The 17,943-nt window shown below is 41.6% G+C and overlaps 1 protein-coding gene across 1 annotated transcript; it reads left to right on the top strand.

Annotated features, from left to right (window-relative positions):
- Positions 1–7,195: 7,195 nt before the first annotated feature.
- Positions 7,196–7,825, top strand: LOC138901818 (uncharacterized). Its single transcript, XM_070189613.1, has one exon. The coding sequence runs from the start codon at positions 7,196–7,198 to the stop codon at positions 7,823–7,825; it is 630 nt and encodes a 209-aa protein (XP_070045714.1).
- Positions 7,826–17,943: the final 10,118 nt, after the last annotated feature.

Below are 17,943 nucleotides of genomic sequence, written 5' to 3' on the forward strand. Positions count from 1 at the left end.
GATATACATCAGACAATTGCTGTCTCAATTTTCTTATTTCCTCCGACTCTTGTTCAACTGATTGACCCTGGGGGTCGTCAGTGATCAGCTCGATCTCATCATCGTTGGCCATTACTACTGCTCCCTTAGATCTAGTGAAGTAATGGTGTGTTGCCAGTTTCACCACAAACCAACCACCTTAAGCTTACTACGTAAGAGACAGCAAACGTGTCAGGGTTAAGCATTTTATAGATATGAATCACACATAATGTGCCATGCTCCTATCATTGTCACTATTTCTAGCATGCTTTTGGAGGCTTCATGTTTTATTCCAGCTTATGAGGTTGCTTCTTATTGACGCTCTTATTTTCTTCTCATTTTTGTTTTTTTACTCACGCCTCATTTTGATTCTCATCTTAGAACCATTGAAAAATATTTTGATCGAACCTTTTGTGGGTTGCCTACATATCATGTCGCCGCATAAATCAGATCATTACGTAGTTCAGGGGGAAATAATAATAATTTTGATTTTTGTTTTTCAAATTGACTCTAAAGACATAAATATGGCTAAAAATGCGACAAATATAAAATTAAAAATATGACAAATGCAAAATGAAACTAAAAACTAATTGACTGCACTAAAACTTTAATCTTCAATGGCATTCTTTCTTAAACTGATATCATTAATGGTCTGCATCCCTTGGCCTCCACTCTCCCCCCAACATCTCGTACAAATTCCGAAACACTCCCGGAAATTATGGAACGAGAGCACGTGCCTGTTGACCAACTTTCTCATTGTTTAGATGACAATGATCGTCATGAATATATGCTGCTTTCTCTGCCAATTGAAGTACTTGCTCTCTAGCTTGCCCCATATTCACGTGACAATTCTGCAACCATATCCGGGTAGTGTTGAGGGCGTTACCCATCTCAGTCTCGCGCCCCTCGTATTCTTCAATACGGCGGTTTAGCACAGCTCTCTCAATCATCCACTGACGCCGCTCTACCTCAAAATCTGCATGTTGATTACCTCCCTTATGCCTTTTTATTTCTTCCAATTGTGCAAGAAACTGACCCTTTGAGCATATCCAATGGGCCCTTTCTCTTTCAAGCTGCTCTCTCTGCTGATCAAACTCCAATTGTTATTGGTGCGCATCCTCTTCAATGATACTCAAGTCTTCTTGCAGCTTATGCATTTCAACATTGTTATTTGCCTCAACTCTTCTAACTAAACCAATAGTGCTTGCCAATTCTTCTTCTAAGCGGGCCGCCTCATTTTTAGCATGCTTTAGATCTTTATCCATGCCCCGTAAGGCCGATTGATAATCTTTCTCAATATTTAAACGAATCTGAGCGACTCTGGGTTGCAGTTGGGTTTGTTGTTTAGATATGGTCATCCGAGAATGCTCTAATTCCTCTTTTAACCTTTCTATAGCTCTTTGATCATTTCTCCTCCTGTTGGATCCTTCAGGCCTATCTCTAAGCGACGAAGGGTCATGAAACTAGGTAATATATTCAGGGATCACCTCTCCATGATCTCAGTCTTTTACCATATCATTCAACTCCGAGACTTTACTTGCATACCAAATTTTCATAATTTCTTCTTCGTCATGAGGTTGATCTTTACCAAAATCATAACATAACTTGCTCATATCTCGTGTTGGTGGCACCTCCTGTAGTCGTGCAAATTGGCGCATTACCCGAAGTTGAGCATAAGACTGAACACCATCCAATCCTATGAGTACCAAATAAGAATGGTATGCAGACTCACAAATGACCTCTTTAGAGGAGAACCAATCGTAGTTCCAAGTAATCCGTTTGGTAGACAGAGTAAGAAGTATTTCTTTCCAGGCGCCAATCCCCTCTGGTAAGTCACATTCATCAATTCTTTTCTGGTGATCATAAGTATGATTGGGCCATAGCTCACTAAAATTAGTGATCGTAGGATGACGATAGAAATGCTCCAAAAATCATATCTGTAACAAAATATTGCAACCATCAAAGTTTCGCGTGCCCATTTTGCATCTAGTTAAAGCACGGAAAATGCAAGAAAGAATCATAGGGACCAAAATATAATCATCCCTTTCTGAGGTCAGAGCCTCAACTACACCTGCCAAGCGGATGTCAATGCGTCCCTCTCTTTTCGGGAAAACTACATGCCCCAAAAAAGTGACCATAAATGCAAACCTTCTATGTACCTTCCATGTTTCCTTATCTTCCTTTGATTTCAATTTTCCCACATTCCTTTCGAAATTGCATTCTAGGCCATACAATTGAAACAAAAAGCCCAACTTAACCCATTTGCCTCCTAGACCTTCATATTGTCCGTAATTTATGTTCAAAAGCTTCAGAAACCTACCCTCGTTCACATTTTTTGGTACTATGGGCCTTTGGCGGTGAAGATTGCGGCCCCACCCCTGGAAATGGGCGATTTCCTCCAAGGTCGGAGTCATTTCATAGTCGATAAAACGGAATACATTGTTTTCAGGATCCCAGTGCGGAATCAAAGCTTCAATCGCATCCCTCCTGGGCTTTATCGTAATCATGTGAACCAAATGTCCCAAGTATTTCTTTATTTGGTTTCGCTCATATTCCTTAAAGTCTCTCCACCAATCCCATAACAACTGTGGTATCTGATCGACAATGAGAAAATCTGGTATTCCTTCTGATCTGGGCCTCTTTTCAGACTTACCTCTTTCCCCACTCATGGTATACCTGTCTACCCAGACACGGGGTTAGGCTTTGATCAAACATATTATTGATACACAAAAATTCCGATTTCTCGGGTTTTGACTATATAAAATAATATAAATAAATAAATAAAAGCTAAACTGTGGGACTATAAAAAAAATATTTTTGGATTTAGTATTTCTTTTTAATTTTCTAAGGAAAGAATTGTAAATAGGGAATTAAGGAAAAGGAAAATATTTTTGATTTTTTTTTTTAAAAAAATTGGGGCCGGAACCGATGAGGTTTGCCTACGTATCTCACATCTGGTGCGAATCAGACCTGCGTAGTTCGGTAAAATCGACTATGTTCTTTTTTTTTAATGAAAATTAATCTTTAAAAACCATACGCACTAAACCACATCATTATTTTTTCTCTCTTCGTTCAACTGATATATGCTAAAGCCAGTCGACATGCAAGCCTCCCAAATAATGCAACAAGTAGCACGTAACATGACATAATGCTCTCAACAAAGCCTGTCCTAAAACACAACTCGACCTCTGTGTCGAGCGCTGCTAAGTCAAATGCACATGATGCAAATAAAGCGTAGCCTACTAGGGATATTCATTGCTTGTGGCTTGTTCTTCTAAGTTTGTAAATCCTAAAGGAAATGGTATCTAGACCTGGCTTACCCGGGCGGACAACCCGAGCCGAGGAGCGTCAAGCGTCACCAGTAGTAGAACAGCACTTGCTAGCTAACGACTCTCCCGCCTAAACACGTGTGACTAAATCCTTCACCAGAAGCTGGTGGGCTAACTGGCTTTAACTCAAGATAGAAATTTGGTGATGCTGGTAGGCAAACACAACATAACTAATTATCAGAAGACTTAGAGGGATGCGAGAGAAGATACAATCTATATGTACATTTCAACCATATCAAAACGGTAAAACTCGACAAGCAACACATTAAGCCCAAATAAATCACAGTATATACAAAAATTAATAAAGCCAAATAAAGTCAATGTACAAGCTCGAATTCTTGAAGCCCCCAGCACAGTCGCCAGAGCTGTCACACCCATTTTCTACCCGCAAAATGATAATGCGTGTTATGGATGGTGGATTAAAGAGTTTCTCCAATTAAAGTGACAAACTTGAGTAGGGAATATTTTATCTACAGAGTCGCCACTTGGAATTGAGTTTTTGGGTGTTCCAAGTCACCTTTTATATGATTCCCTAGTCAAAGGAATGTTTGACTCTATTATTATTGGTCTTCAAAAAATAAAGTCTGGATAAGGATTTTTGTTGACCGGGGAGAAGGTGTAAGGCATTTCCGAGTCCCGTGGTTCTAGCACGATCGCTTTATTGACTTAAACTTGGCTTAAATTAATTTTGGATAAGCTGTGATTTATAGGTTTTCATGTTTTATCTATCCGCTTTCAATTATTAAAATATAGAATTATCTTTGAAATGAATCACTTGTGTGAATCCGTTTTGTTTATTGTGCCAAAATCATGTCTCGCGTACGTGTACACAATTAATAATATTTTATTATACTAAGATTGTTTTGCCCAAAGTTGCGCTAACGCATACTTCAATTTTAATATTTGGAAATCATAACTATGTCACGCGAACATGTACATAATCACGATAATTTGATTATTTAATATTCGCCTAAAGCATACTAGCGGTGTTCATGAATTAATTCTTTCTAAGTTTGAGATTAACATGATGCCAAATTTATGGACAAGATATTATTGGGGAATAAATAGGCTAGCTAACATGATCTATTACTTGGCCCAAATTTCTTATGGTTCAAGACCCACATTATAGCCCATGACATTCTTTTACCAATTAAGCAATTAATATTCATAAGATTAAAGTCAACAGAACATTAAATAGTATACCATATAAAGCGATGAAAACTTACTAACACAAACATTCAAGCAACACAAATTGAGAAGGTTTGATGAAAGCTAATAAAGCATGGTAATTCGAGCGAAACAGTAGAAGAAAGAAAAGAATGAAACTTTAAAATCTTTCATTATTAAGAAAATCCAAGTGAGTTAATAGAGCCATGTTCTATCCTAAACGTATTAAATTAAATACTTCTGATTTACTCTAAGCAAATACAACAAATTAATCACCATTAGAGCAAATTAAAGCATCTTCATGCTAAAATAAATAAATAATAAATCAGAAAACCAAAACCATTCATTTAAACATAGGCAAGAGCATAATATGGACATAGAAGAAAGTGAAAACAAAGAAAATAACCTCTATTGACGAAGTGCAAGAAAACAGAATCTTCCGAGTAACCGAAACTTCCGCCGGAAAATTGAACCAACCTAGAAGCTTCGCTGGATCTTCGACGGAGTTTGGCTGCTCGGCTGGTTTTGCTAGAAAATATGGCAAAACAGAAGGAAACAAGCGAGAAAGAAGGATCCTATGGAGGAGGAGGCTAAGGAGTTGTCAGAATCGTGAGGGTCGCTGGGTCACTTATTTGGGGGGGGGGGAAGGGGGTGTATCGGCTGCTGAATGTGAAGGAGATGGGGTGTATCGGCTGCTGAAGGTGAAGGAGATGGGGTAGGCCGTTCTTTTCCCTTCTCTTTTGGGTGTGTTTTCAATTGAGTTTTGGTATAGTGTTTGAAGCTTCAGTGACAGGTTTTCATGGTAGAACACAACTGATTTTTGGGTAGTAAAATGGTTCTGTCTTAAAGCCAAGTGAGGGAGTTCAAGTTTTGTCAAAAATCTGGAAGAAGAAGAAAGCTTGCTGTCTTTTTTGTCTAATATTTTGCCCGTCCCTCCCTCTTTTTTTTTTTTGGTGTCTCTCTTGCTGGAATTAATAGAGGGAAGAAGATGGTCTTTTTTGGTCATATTTTTCCCCCTCCACGTGAAGAAAGAAAATGGGGATATGTGGGGGGTTGTGTGTGGGGGATAAGCATGGGGGACAAAGCATGTGGGACAAGCATGGGGGACAAGCATGGGGGACAAACGAATGTTGAGTTGGGACACACATGGGAAGATGGGAGCGGGAAATATTCAAGCACGGTAAAAAATTAGGTGTAAGTGTTGTGTCTAACCCTGACTTGAGGGAATTAGGGACCTTAGATAATTTCCTAAGTGAAATCCATGTGAGCGCAGTATATGTGAGGTGACGAGTACTTATGCACCGCCAATTTAACTATTTCCCATATTTCTCTATTTTTCTTATATTGTCACATTCCTATGTCTAATTGCTACGTGTTATACTAGTGTTGTTCAATTTATCGTTCTTATCACGTCTACGGATTTTTGGGTGATAATTGAATTTTATTTTAAAGTTGAGATTGATATTATGGAACAAAATATTGAAGTAAGGTTTGTACTTATTTTTCTATCTCCCTGTTGTTCGACCAAATCCCGGGAGCGCCTCCGATACTAAAAGGCTTGGATTCCAAGAAGTTTGTACAGAAACATTTCCCTCCGAGTGCGGCTCCGAAGCCGATCCCCAAACAATTCCGCATGCCTGAGATTCCTAAGTACAATGGAACGACTGACCCAAACGAGCACGTCACTTCATACACATGCGCCATCAAAGGAAACGACTTGGAGGATGATGAGATCGAGTCCGTCTTACTGAAGAAATTCGGAGAAACCTTGTCAAAGGAAGCCATGATATGGTATCACAACTTACCCCCTAATTCTATTGACTCATTTGCTATGCTTGCAGACTCTTTTGTGAAAGCACACGCTAGGGCTATCAAGGTCGAAACTAGGAAATCAGACCTCTTCAAAGTGAGGCAAAAGTATAATGAAATACTCAGAGAATTCGTATCTCGATTTCAAATGGAACGGATGGACCTGCCACCGGTCGCTAATGATTGGGCTGTTCAAGCTTTTACTCAGGGACTTAATATTCTAAGCTCAATGGCTTCATAGCAGTTGAAGCAGAACTTAATAGAATATCCAGCTGTTACATGGGCCAACGTGCATAACCGGTATCAGTCAAAAATCAGAGTTGAAGATGATCAACTCGGGCCCCTTCGGGGTCTGTTTATCCAGCCAGAATCTTCGATAGAGTCAAGAGAGAAATCGATCGTGAACCGAGGCCAAATAGGGAAAGGTATCAACCATATAACGAAGATCGGAGAAGCAGCAAGTCCAGGCGAAACCTCATGGGAAACGAAAGGAGGAACAACCGAGGTCAAAGCAGCCGGGGACTTATGACCAAAAATGGCCTAGACATGTCTAAAGACACACCAAGGCTATCGAATACAACTTTAATGTCGATGATGCCGCCATTGTATCGGATATCGGGCGCATCAAAAATACCAAATGGCCTCGACCCCTACAGTCCGATCCAACCCAAAGGGATCCTAACCAGATGTGCAAATATCACTGCACTCATGGTCACAAAATGGAGAATTGTGGACAGCTGAGAGAGGAAGTAGCTCGTCTATTCAACAATGGGCACCTTCGGGAGTTCTTAAGCGACCGAGCCAAGAATCATTTCAGAAATAGGGATTCTAACAAACATGCAGAACAAGAAGAACCTCAACACGTCATTAACATGATCATCGGAGGAGTTGATATTCCAAAGGGACCGATGTTGAAACGCACCAAAGTATCCATCACTAGGGAGAAACGAACTCGGGACTACATACCGGAAGGAACTTTATCTTTCAATGATGAAGATGTGGAAGGGATCGTGCAACCCCAAAATGATGCACTGGTAATATCTGTACTCGTAAATAAAATTCAGGTTAAACGTGTGTTAATTGATCCAGGTAGCTCGGCAAACATCATTCGATCAAGGGTCATGGAACAGCTCGGTTTGCAAGACCAAGTCGTGCCTGCAGTTCGAGTTCTAAACGGATTCAACATGGCTTGTGAGACCACTAAAGGCAAAATAACATTACCAGTAAACACCGCCGAGACCATCCAGGAGACCAAATTTTATGTGATCGAAGGGGACATGAGATACAACGCTTTATTGGGAAGGCCATGGATCGACAACATGAGGGCGGTGCCTTCGACGCAGCACCAAGCATTGAAATTCCCAACACCTGACAGAGTTAAAACAGTCTACGGGGAACAACTAGCTGCAAAAGAAATGTTCGTGATTGACGAGGTAACACCGGTATTTACAGTTTCAATATCGAAGGGCCCAAACCAGGTGGTAAAAAATGGAGCAAAATAGCAATCATTGATACCATCTTCAGCAAATTCGAACAAATAAGGGGAAGTCGAGGATGATGATTATGGGATTCCCAGATATTTTATAGCCCCCGATGATTTCAACGCCACTAAATCGACGGTCGAGGAACTGGAAAAAGTCATATTGCAAGAAAACTTGCCCGATCGAAAGGTATACTTGGGCACTGGGCTAAACCCTGAGCTCAGGATAAAGCTCATTCAATTTCTTATAACTAACGAAGATTGTTTCTCTTGGTCCCACCTCGATATGACAGGTATCCCACCGGAGATAACCACTCACAAGCTGAGCCTGGACCCAAAGTTTTATCTGGTTAAACAAAAGAGGAGACCCCAGTCCGAGATAAAGCATTCTTTCATCAAAGATGAGGTATCTAAACTTCTTAAAATAGGGTATATTCAGGAGGTCAAATACCCGGATTGGTTAGCAAACGTAGTGGTAGTCCCTAAAAGGGGAATAAATTAAGAATGTGTGTAGACTATAAAGATTTGAATAAAGAATACCCCAAAGACTCTTTTCCTTTGCCCAACATTGACCGTATGATCGATGTCACAGCCGACCACGAGACCCTCAGTTTTCTTGAGGCCTATTCCGGGTACAACCAAATACGGATGGACCTGAGTGATCAGAAAAAAACTTCCTTCATCACTAAGTATGGCACGTACTGTTATAACGTAATGCCGTTTGGATTACAAAATGTCGCTGCCACATACCAACGCTTAGTAAATCGGATGTTCGAGAAACAAATAGGAAAATAAATGGAGGTTTACATTGACAATATGTTAGTTAAGACCCTATGAGCAGAGGACCATTTAAGACATTTGCAGGAAACATTCAGTATACTGAAGCAGTACACCATGGAGCTTAACCTAGAAAAATCTGCATTTGGAGAAGGGTCGGGTAAGTTCCTCGGATTTATGATATCCAATCGGGGAATCGAGATCAATCCTGATAAGATCAAATACATCAAAGATATCACGGTCATGGATAACGTAAAGGTCGTGCAAAGGTTAATCGGGCGAATAGCTTCCCTGAGGCGATTTATTTCGAGGTCATCCGATAAAAGTCACCGATTCTTCGCACTGTTGAAGAAGAAGAATGACTTTTTGTGGACCCCAGAATGCCAGCAAGATTTGGAGGAACTCAAAAGGTTTTATCGAGCCCACCCCTACTTCACACACCGAAGACGGACGAACAACTGTACTTGTACTTGGCGGTCTCAAAGATAGCGGTGAATGGAGTCCTAGTTCGGGAAGAGCAAGGTACGCAATTTCCAATTTACTATGTTAGTAGAACATTAGGTGAGGCCGAAACTAGGTACCCTCACCTAGAAAAATTAGCGCTCGCTTTGTTAAGTGCCTCTAGGAAGCTAAAACCGTACTTCCAATGTCATCCCATATGTGTCGTAACTACTTACCCATTGAGGAATGTTATGCATAAGCCCGAACTCTCGGGCTGACTGGCCAAATGGTCCATAGAAATAAGTGGGTACGATATTAAGTATCGACCTCGGACAATGATTAAGTCTCAAATTTTAACAGACTTTGTGGCCGACTTTACACCGGCCCTAATACTCAAGGTCGAAAAAGAGTTGTTGATTAACTCAAAAACCTCCTCGGGAATCTGGACCCTCTTCACGGACGGCACCTTAAAAGCAAAAGTGTCCAAACTTGGCATCGTATTAAAGCTACCAACAGGTAACATAATTAGACAATCTATTAAGACTGTGAAGTTGACTAACAACGAAGCTGAATATGAGGCCATGATTGCATGCCTTGAACTAGCCAAGAGCTTGGGGGCAGAAGTGATCGAAGCCAAGTGCGACTCCCTCCTTGTGGTAAACCAGGTTAATGGAATATTCGAGGTCAGAGAGGAACGAATGCAAAGATACTTGGAGAAATTACATGTGACATTATATCGGTTCAAAGAATGGACTTTGCAACACGTACCTCGGGATCAAAACAATGAGGCCAAAACCCTCGCTAACTCTGGGTCATCGGTCGAAGACGATGAGTTCAACTTGGGAGAGGTCGTACAACTTATGAGATCAGTGGTGGAAGAAGGCCACGCCGAGATTAACTCAACGAGCCTAACTTGGGACTAGAGGAATAAGTACGTAGAATATCTCAGATCCAGTAAACTGCCCTAGGATCCAAAATAGCCGAGGGCCGTGCGTACAAAGGTGGCCCAATTTAGCCTATCCGAAAATGGAACCTTGATCAGCAGAACATTTGATGGCCCACTTGCAATATGTCTAGGGCCCGGCGATACTGAGTATGTTTTGAGGGGAATCCACGACGGTACCTATGGAAATCATTCGGGTGCCGAATCGCTGGTTCAAAAAATAATCAGAGCTGGTTATTATTGGTGTATACGGTCGAAATCGGGCACATTAGATTTTGTAAGCACGAGGAGCTGCCTCAAGAGTAAGCTCATGATAGACCAGGCTCGAGCTCGATGGCAGAGCATGGAGCATGAAGATCTAAGTGCTCGCTGAAGATTGAGGCCGAGCATGACCGACTTCGAGTAAGGCATAATAACGGAATGGAAAAATATTAGCAATCGACCGAAGATCTCGGCGGAAATCCCGGAATAGATCGAATCAAGCGGTTATTGACACCAATCATGGGATTTGTTTACGTTGTTAGAATTGTACTGTATTTAGGATTCCTCTACTATATAAAGAGGGATCCCATTCATTTGTAAGGGGCATTGATTCACTGATAAAGATATACAAAAATGCTGCTCTCTATTTTACTTACTATCCATTATTGTTCATCATTGTTTATCTTCCGCTCTTTACTGTTCTTCTTACCTAACTTCGAGACCATCTCGAATCGAGGTCGAAAGTGCTAGAACACTGGTTTGATTTATTTTACTATTCAGATTATTTATTCAATTCCTTGTTTGTCAATTGGTATTGGATAAAATCACGTATCCTTAAAACTACTAAATAAGTTTAATTATTACTCGAATTTTAGGGTAAACAGTTTGGTGACCACCGTGGGGCTAAGGATAATAGTGATTGTGCAGTACTGATTCTGGTAAAACACACTATTTTACGCTTGTTCTTGTTGAGTGCCTTTGCTTTCAGGTTAAAACATATCAAACTCACAAAACACATTCGAACACGGTAACAATGGCCTCGGATTCCACAATGAAAACGAAAATATGATCACTCCGAGAATCAAGGTGCCACAGGTTAATCTCGGGGCAGCACCGGTTGCCAACCCAGTCGATGCCAGTTCGCACGTTGCTCTAAACGCGAATCTAGGCACAGATCTCGATGGGAGTGTATGCAGAGAAGGCCGATCTAGTGGACAAGGAACACAGGGCCGAGGAGACGAAGGAGTCAGTTTCCAATTGATATTCGAGATGCTTCAGGCTCAGCAGGCCGCTATTGCTCAGTTACAAAATCAAAATTGAGCTCTGAATAGGGTAGAGCCGGAAATTACTTGCCGTACCGAGCCAGTACCGGAAAGGTTGAATGGTAACGAATCAGAGACTAATCCTGCGGTAATGAAAATGCTTGAGGAGCTCACCAAAAGAATTGAATTAGGGGAGAAGATAATCGAAGCGAACGACAAAAAAGTGGAGACATACAACTCTCGAGTTGATCAGATACCAGGGGCACCACCAATCTTGAGAGGGATGGATTCGAAGAAGTTTGTACAAAAGCCGTTTCCTCCAAGTGCGGTTTCAAAGCCTATTCCAAAGAAGTTTCGTATGCCAGACATACCCAAATACAATAGGACTACCAATACCAACGAGCATGTTATTTCATATACATGCGCCATCAAGGGTAACGATTTAGAGGATGATGAAATCGAATCTGTGCTGTTTAAAATATTTGGAGAGACCCTTTCGAAGGGAGCAATGATTTGGTATCACAACCTGCCCCCAAATTCCATCGATTCATTTGCCATGTTAGCAGATTCTTTCGTAAAGGCACATGCCGGAGCCATAAAGTTCGCAACGAGGAAATCAGACCTTTTCAAGGTAAGACAAAGGGATAATGAAATGCTAAGGGAGTTCATGTCCCGATTTCAAATGGAATGTATGGAGTTGCCACCGGTCACAGATGATTGGGCCGTTCAAGATTTCACCCAAGGGTTGAACAAATAGAGTTTGATAGCATCATGGCAGTTAAAACAAAATTTGATCGAGTATCCAGCTATAACTTGGGCAGATGTACACAATCGATATCAATCGAAGATCAGGGTCGAGGACGACCAATTAGGAGCCCCTTCCGGTTCAGTATATCCAAACATGTCGACAGTTAAAAACCAGAGGGACGTCAACAAGGAGCCAAGGTCGAACAAGGACCGATATCAACCATATACCGCAGATCGAAGGAACAATGGTTCAGGACGCAATTCCGCCTGGAACAATCGAAGAAGTGATCGAGGATAGAATTCTCGGGGACTTATGAGCAAAAGTGGTTTTGACAAGTATGCCGATCCCATAGAGGCACCTCGGTTATCGGAATATAACTTTAGCATCGATGCATCGGGCATTATTTCAGCAATCGGAATGATCAGAGATACAAGGTGGCCCAAACCCATACAAATCGATCCTTCCCAAAGAAACCCAAATTTGATGTGCAAGTATCATGGCACGCATGGTCACAAGACTGAGGATTGTAGGAAATTAAGGGAGGAGGTAGCCCGTCTATTCAATGAGGGTCACCTTTGGGAGTTCCTCAGCGATTGAGCCAAGAATCATTTCAGAGAAAGGGACGCCAACAGGAAAAATGAACAGGAGGAACCCCAACATGTCATTCATATGATCGGCGGTGGGGTCGACATCCCACAGGAACCCATATTCAAACGCACTAAGGTGTCAATCACTAGGGAAAAACGAACCCGAGATTTTGTGCCCGAAGGCACTTTATCATTCAATAACGAAGAAACTGAAGGCATTTCTCAGCCCCACAACGATGCTCTGGCAATTTCTATCTTATTAAATAAAGTTCAAGTTAAGCGTGTTTTAGTGGATCCAGGTAGCTCGGAAAATATCATTCGATCGAGGGTCGTGGAGCAGCTCGGCCTACAAAGTCAAATCGTACCCGCAACTCGAGTCTTAAACGGCTTCAATATGGCCAGTAAAACAACTAAAGAGGAGATTATTCTACCAGTGAACGTGGCTGGAACCATTCAAGATACCAAGTTCCACGTAATCGAGGGCGACATGAGGTACAACGCCCTGCTCGGAAGGCCTTGGATCCACAATATGAGGACAGTCCCTTCGACTCTCCACCAAATGATGAAATTCCCGATGCCGGATGGTGTAAAAACAATATACGGGGAGCAGCATGCTGCAAAAGAAATATTTGCGGTCGATGACATGACCCCGATATCGACATTATCAACCTCGGAAAGGTCGAGCATCAAAGATAAATAGGAAGTCAAATAGCAATCACAGCCACCAGCCTCGACCAAATCAGGGAAGCGGGAGATAGAAGAAGAGAAGGAGGATTTTCTCACCCCTCAAACTTTTGTTGTTCCCAAAGATACTGACACCACCAAATCAATGGTCGAAGAGTTAGAACAGGTTATATTGATCGAGTACCTACCCGAGCAAAAGGTATACCTGGGAATGGGATTAACCCCCAAACTCCAGAAAAAAATTATCCAATTTCTTGTTGATAACATAGATTGTTTTGGTTGGTCCCATTTAGACATGACAGGGATTCCACTGGAGGTAACGACACATCGGCTAAGCCTGAACCCTAGATTCAAACCTGTGAAGCAAAAGAGAAGACCACAGTCCGAAGTAAAGCACGCATTTATAAAGGACGAGGTAACTAAACTTCTCAAAATAGGATCCATTCGGGAGGTGAAATATCCCGAATGGTTAGCCAATGTAGTTGTAGTCCCTAAAAAAGGGGACAAACTTAGAATGTGTGTAGATTATAAGGATTTAAACAAGGCGTGCCCCAAAGATTCTCTTTCACTTCCTAACATCGATCGCATCACGGCCGGCCACGAGATCCTTACTATTATCGATGCCTATTCCGGGTACAATCAAATCCAAATGAACCCGGAAGACCAAGAAAAGACTTCATTTATCACCAAGTATGGAACAAATTGTTATAATGTAATGCCCTTCGGGCTAAAAAATGTAGGAGCTACTTACCAATGCCTAGCGAATAAAATGTTCAAAGAACAAATAGGTAAATCAATGAAGGTTTTTATTGATGACATGCTAGTTAAGTCCATGTGCGCAGAGGACCATTTGGCTCATTTACAGGAAACGTTCGAGATTTTAAGGAAATACAACATGAAGCTCATACCCGAGAAATGTGCTTTCGGGGTTGGTTAGGGAAAGTTACTTGGCTTCATGGTATCAAATCAGGGGATCGAGATCAACCCCAATAAAATCAAGGCCATCGAAGACATCGTCATCGTGGATAGTGTAAAGGTTGTACAGAGGCTAACTGGACGGATAGCTGCCTTAGGCTGATTCATTTTGAGGTCATCGGATCGAAGCCACAGATTCTTGTCTTTACTCAAAAAGAAGAGCGATTTCGCCTGGACCCTAGAATGCCAACATGCATTTGGAAGAGTTGAAACGATACCTATCGAGCCCACCACTGCTTCACACTCCAAAGGCATATGAGAAACTTTACTTGTACTTGGCAGTATGAGTAATCGCGGTAAGTGGTGTCATAGTTCGGGAAGAGCAAGGTATGCAATTTCTCGTTTATTATGTAAGTCGAACCTTAGGAGAAGTAGAAACTAGATATCCACACTTAGAAAAATTAGCACTTGCACTGATAAGCGCCTCTAGAAAGTTAAGACCATACTTTCAATGTTACCCCATATGCGTATTAACCACTTACCCACTTTGTAATATTTTGCACAAACCCGAACTATCGAGCCGATTTGCCAAATGGGTCGTCGAACTCAGTGGGTACGACATCGAATATCAACCCCGGACGACCATCAAGTCTCAAATTTTAGCGGACTTCATGGACGATTTCACGCCAACCCTCATACCCGAAGTTGAAAAGGAACTCTTGTTTAAATCGAGTACGTCATCGGGGGTATGGACCCTTTTCACAGACGGTGCTTCAAATGTGAAGGGGTCCGGGCTAGGCATCGTTTTGAAGCCGCCCATGGGCAGCACTATTAGACAATCTATCAAAACTTCTAGGTTGACTAACAATGAGGCCGAGTACGAGACCATGATTGCAGGTCTCAAGCTAGCTAAAAGCCTGGGGGAAGAAGTCATTGAAGCCAAGTGTGACTCTTTACTGGTGATGAACCAAGTAAATAAAACCTTTGAAGTTCGAGAGGATAGAATACAAAGGTATTTGGACAAGTTGCAGGTAACTTTGCACCGTTTCAAGGAATGGACTTTACAGCATGTATCTCGAGAACAAAATAGTGAGGCTGATGCACTTGCAAACTTGGGGTCGTCGGTCGAGGAAGATGAGATCAGCTCGAGGACTGTCGTTCAACTCTCGAGATCCGTGATCTAGAAGGCCATGCCGAGGTAAACTCTATAAGCTTAACCTCAGATTGGAAGAATAAATATATTGAATACTTGAAGAATGTAAGGATCCCATCAGACCCTAAAGAGTCGAGGACCTTATGAACCAAAGATGCTCGATTCACATTGGCTGAAGATGGAACATTATACAGAAGAACATTCGATGGACCATTGCAGTGTGCTTAGGTCCAGGAGGGACCGATTATGTTTGACGAGAGGTCCATGAAGGCACTTGTGGGAACCACTCTGGCACCGAATCACTGATTCACAAAATCATTAGAGCGGGATACTACTGGGATAGCATGGAAAACGATACTAAGGAATTTGTTCGAAAATATGATAAATGTCAAAGATTTTCTCTGATGATCCATCATCCCGGAGAACAACTTCATTCAATCCTATCTTCATGGCCATTCATGAAATGGGGGATGGATATCGTCGGCCCCTTCCATTGGCGCCAGGTAAAGCTAAGTTCATTTTATTTATGACTGACTATTTCTCTAAATGGGTTGAAGCATAGGCGTTCGAGAAAGTGAGAGAATAAGAGGTTATAGACTTCATCTGGGATCATATGGTTTGTCGATTTGGGATACCCGCAGAAATAGTATGCGACAACGGTAAGCAATCTATCAGCAATAAAGTGACAAAATTTCTAGAAGACCATAAAATATAAAGGATATTGTCAACACCATATCACCCTAGTGGGAACAGACAGGCCGAATCGACGAACAAGACTATTATCCAAAACCCGAAGAAAAGGTTGAATGAAGCTAAAGGGAAATGGAGAGAAATTCTGCCCGAAGTCCTTTGGGCATATCGAACAACATCGAAGTCCAGTACAGGGGCAACTCCATTTTCCTTAGTGTATGGCTACGAAGCCTTAATTCTAGTTGAAGTTGGAGAACCCAGTGCGAGGTTTCGACATGCATCGAAGGAATCGAACTGCGAGGCTATGAATACTAGCCTCGAATTAATAGATGAAAAATGAGAAGTGGCACTTGTTCGAATGGTTTCACAAAATCAACGAATCGAAAGGTATTACAATAGAAGAACCAACCTTAACCACTTCAGGGTTGGGAACTTAGTCCTAATGAAAGGTCACCATCAACACTCAAGATCCTAATGAAGGGAAGCTCAGCCTGAATTAGGAAGGACACTATCAAGTCCTCGATATAGTCGGAAAAGGGTCTTATAAACTCGGAACGATGGACGGCGAACCATTACCAAACAACTGGAACATATCACTTCTCAAACGATATTATTGTTAAGGTATGACTTTCTCCCTTCTTTTGTTTTTATATATTCGGCGCTAACTCATTGCAGGAGTTCGACCAAAGACATCGAGACCTCAGGTTTTAAAGTACATGTTGTACTCTTTTTTCCTTATATCGGTTTTTATCCCAACTAGGTTTTCCCGGAGAGGTTTCTAACGAGGCAACAATTATGTGCTACCTAAGGACAATTCAATAGTATCCAAGGCTTCTTTGCAATCAACCTCGAATACTGGAGGGCATCACCCTCAGATGTTGTATTCTCGAGAATAGTACTTCATGTCAAAGGGCCTCGATAGGGAAGCTTTGTAATTGACCAAACGGTCAAGTGAACCGTGTCCATATAAATTAGTCAAGCCCCGATGGCAAAACATGTGCGCATGTATAAACTATTCAAAGAAGCATTCTCTCTTCATTTAAACATTTTATGTCTCGAAGAAAATTATCTATTATACAAACCTCATGCTTATGATATTGCGAGAAACGGCTCAAGAGCCAAAGTGCAAATATACACTCGGGGACTACCAACGATGATAGGCATATTCGAGTTATCTAATGACAAATGCATAAGACCTCAAAGAGGTACCCCTCGATCTATAGGCCAAGGCCACCATTCTCGGGGACTGACATTTCAAACAAGTTCGAAATGTTAGTGGAAAATAAGCCCAAGAGGCGTACCATAAGACTACGTCCAAACTAAAGGCTACAGCTAAATAACGAGGCTCGGAGACGTCCGAATTCCGCAATAATGATAAGCCTTCAAATTCTCTGAAAAATCGGTTAAAAAAGGCTACCCTCGGTAAATAATCAAAAGGGCTTCAATAAAATCAGCCCTCGAAAAACCTTAAGAGGTATCAAATTATCTTTAACACAAATGTGCTAAGGCACAAAAAGAAAAAAGGTTTCAACCGACATCGGACCCTCAAAAAACCCAATGGGTAATAAGCTGAAAGGGGGAAATAATAGCCTTCTTTTAGAGGCCATATGGGCCCAACCTAAAAGAGCCTAAGGGCCAATACATTCAGAGTTCGAGACTCTGTTCTCACTCAACTCGGACCTAAGGGTTCCACTATTCCGAGTTCAAATAAAGTTAATTTGAACTTAGCTCAAGGATCCGCCATAAAACCTTAAGGGGTATGTTATTGTAAGTTCGAAAATTACCCATTATCTGATAAAAAACCTAAGGGTTTATTCTATTCTAAGTTCGAAACATACTCGAACTCAGTTATAAAAACAGTGCAGTCATGGCATCGATCAAGCCATCCGAAATCTCAATTATATTTTTGAGCTCGGGGACTCGCCCTTGCGTGTCTAAAATACCTAACGTTTTTTTTC

The sequence above is a fragment of the Nicotiana tomentosiformis genome, chromosome 11 (assembly GCF_000390325.3).
Source record: "Nicotiana tomentosiformis chromosome 11, ASM39032v3, whole genome shotgun sequence".
NCBI lineage: Eukaryota > Viridiplantae > Streptophyta > Magnoliopsida > Solanales > Solanaceae > Nicotiana > Nicotiana tomentosiformis.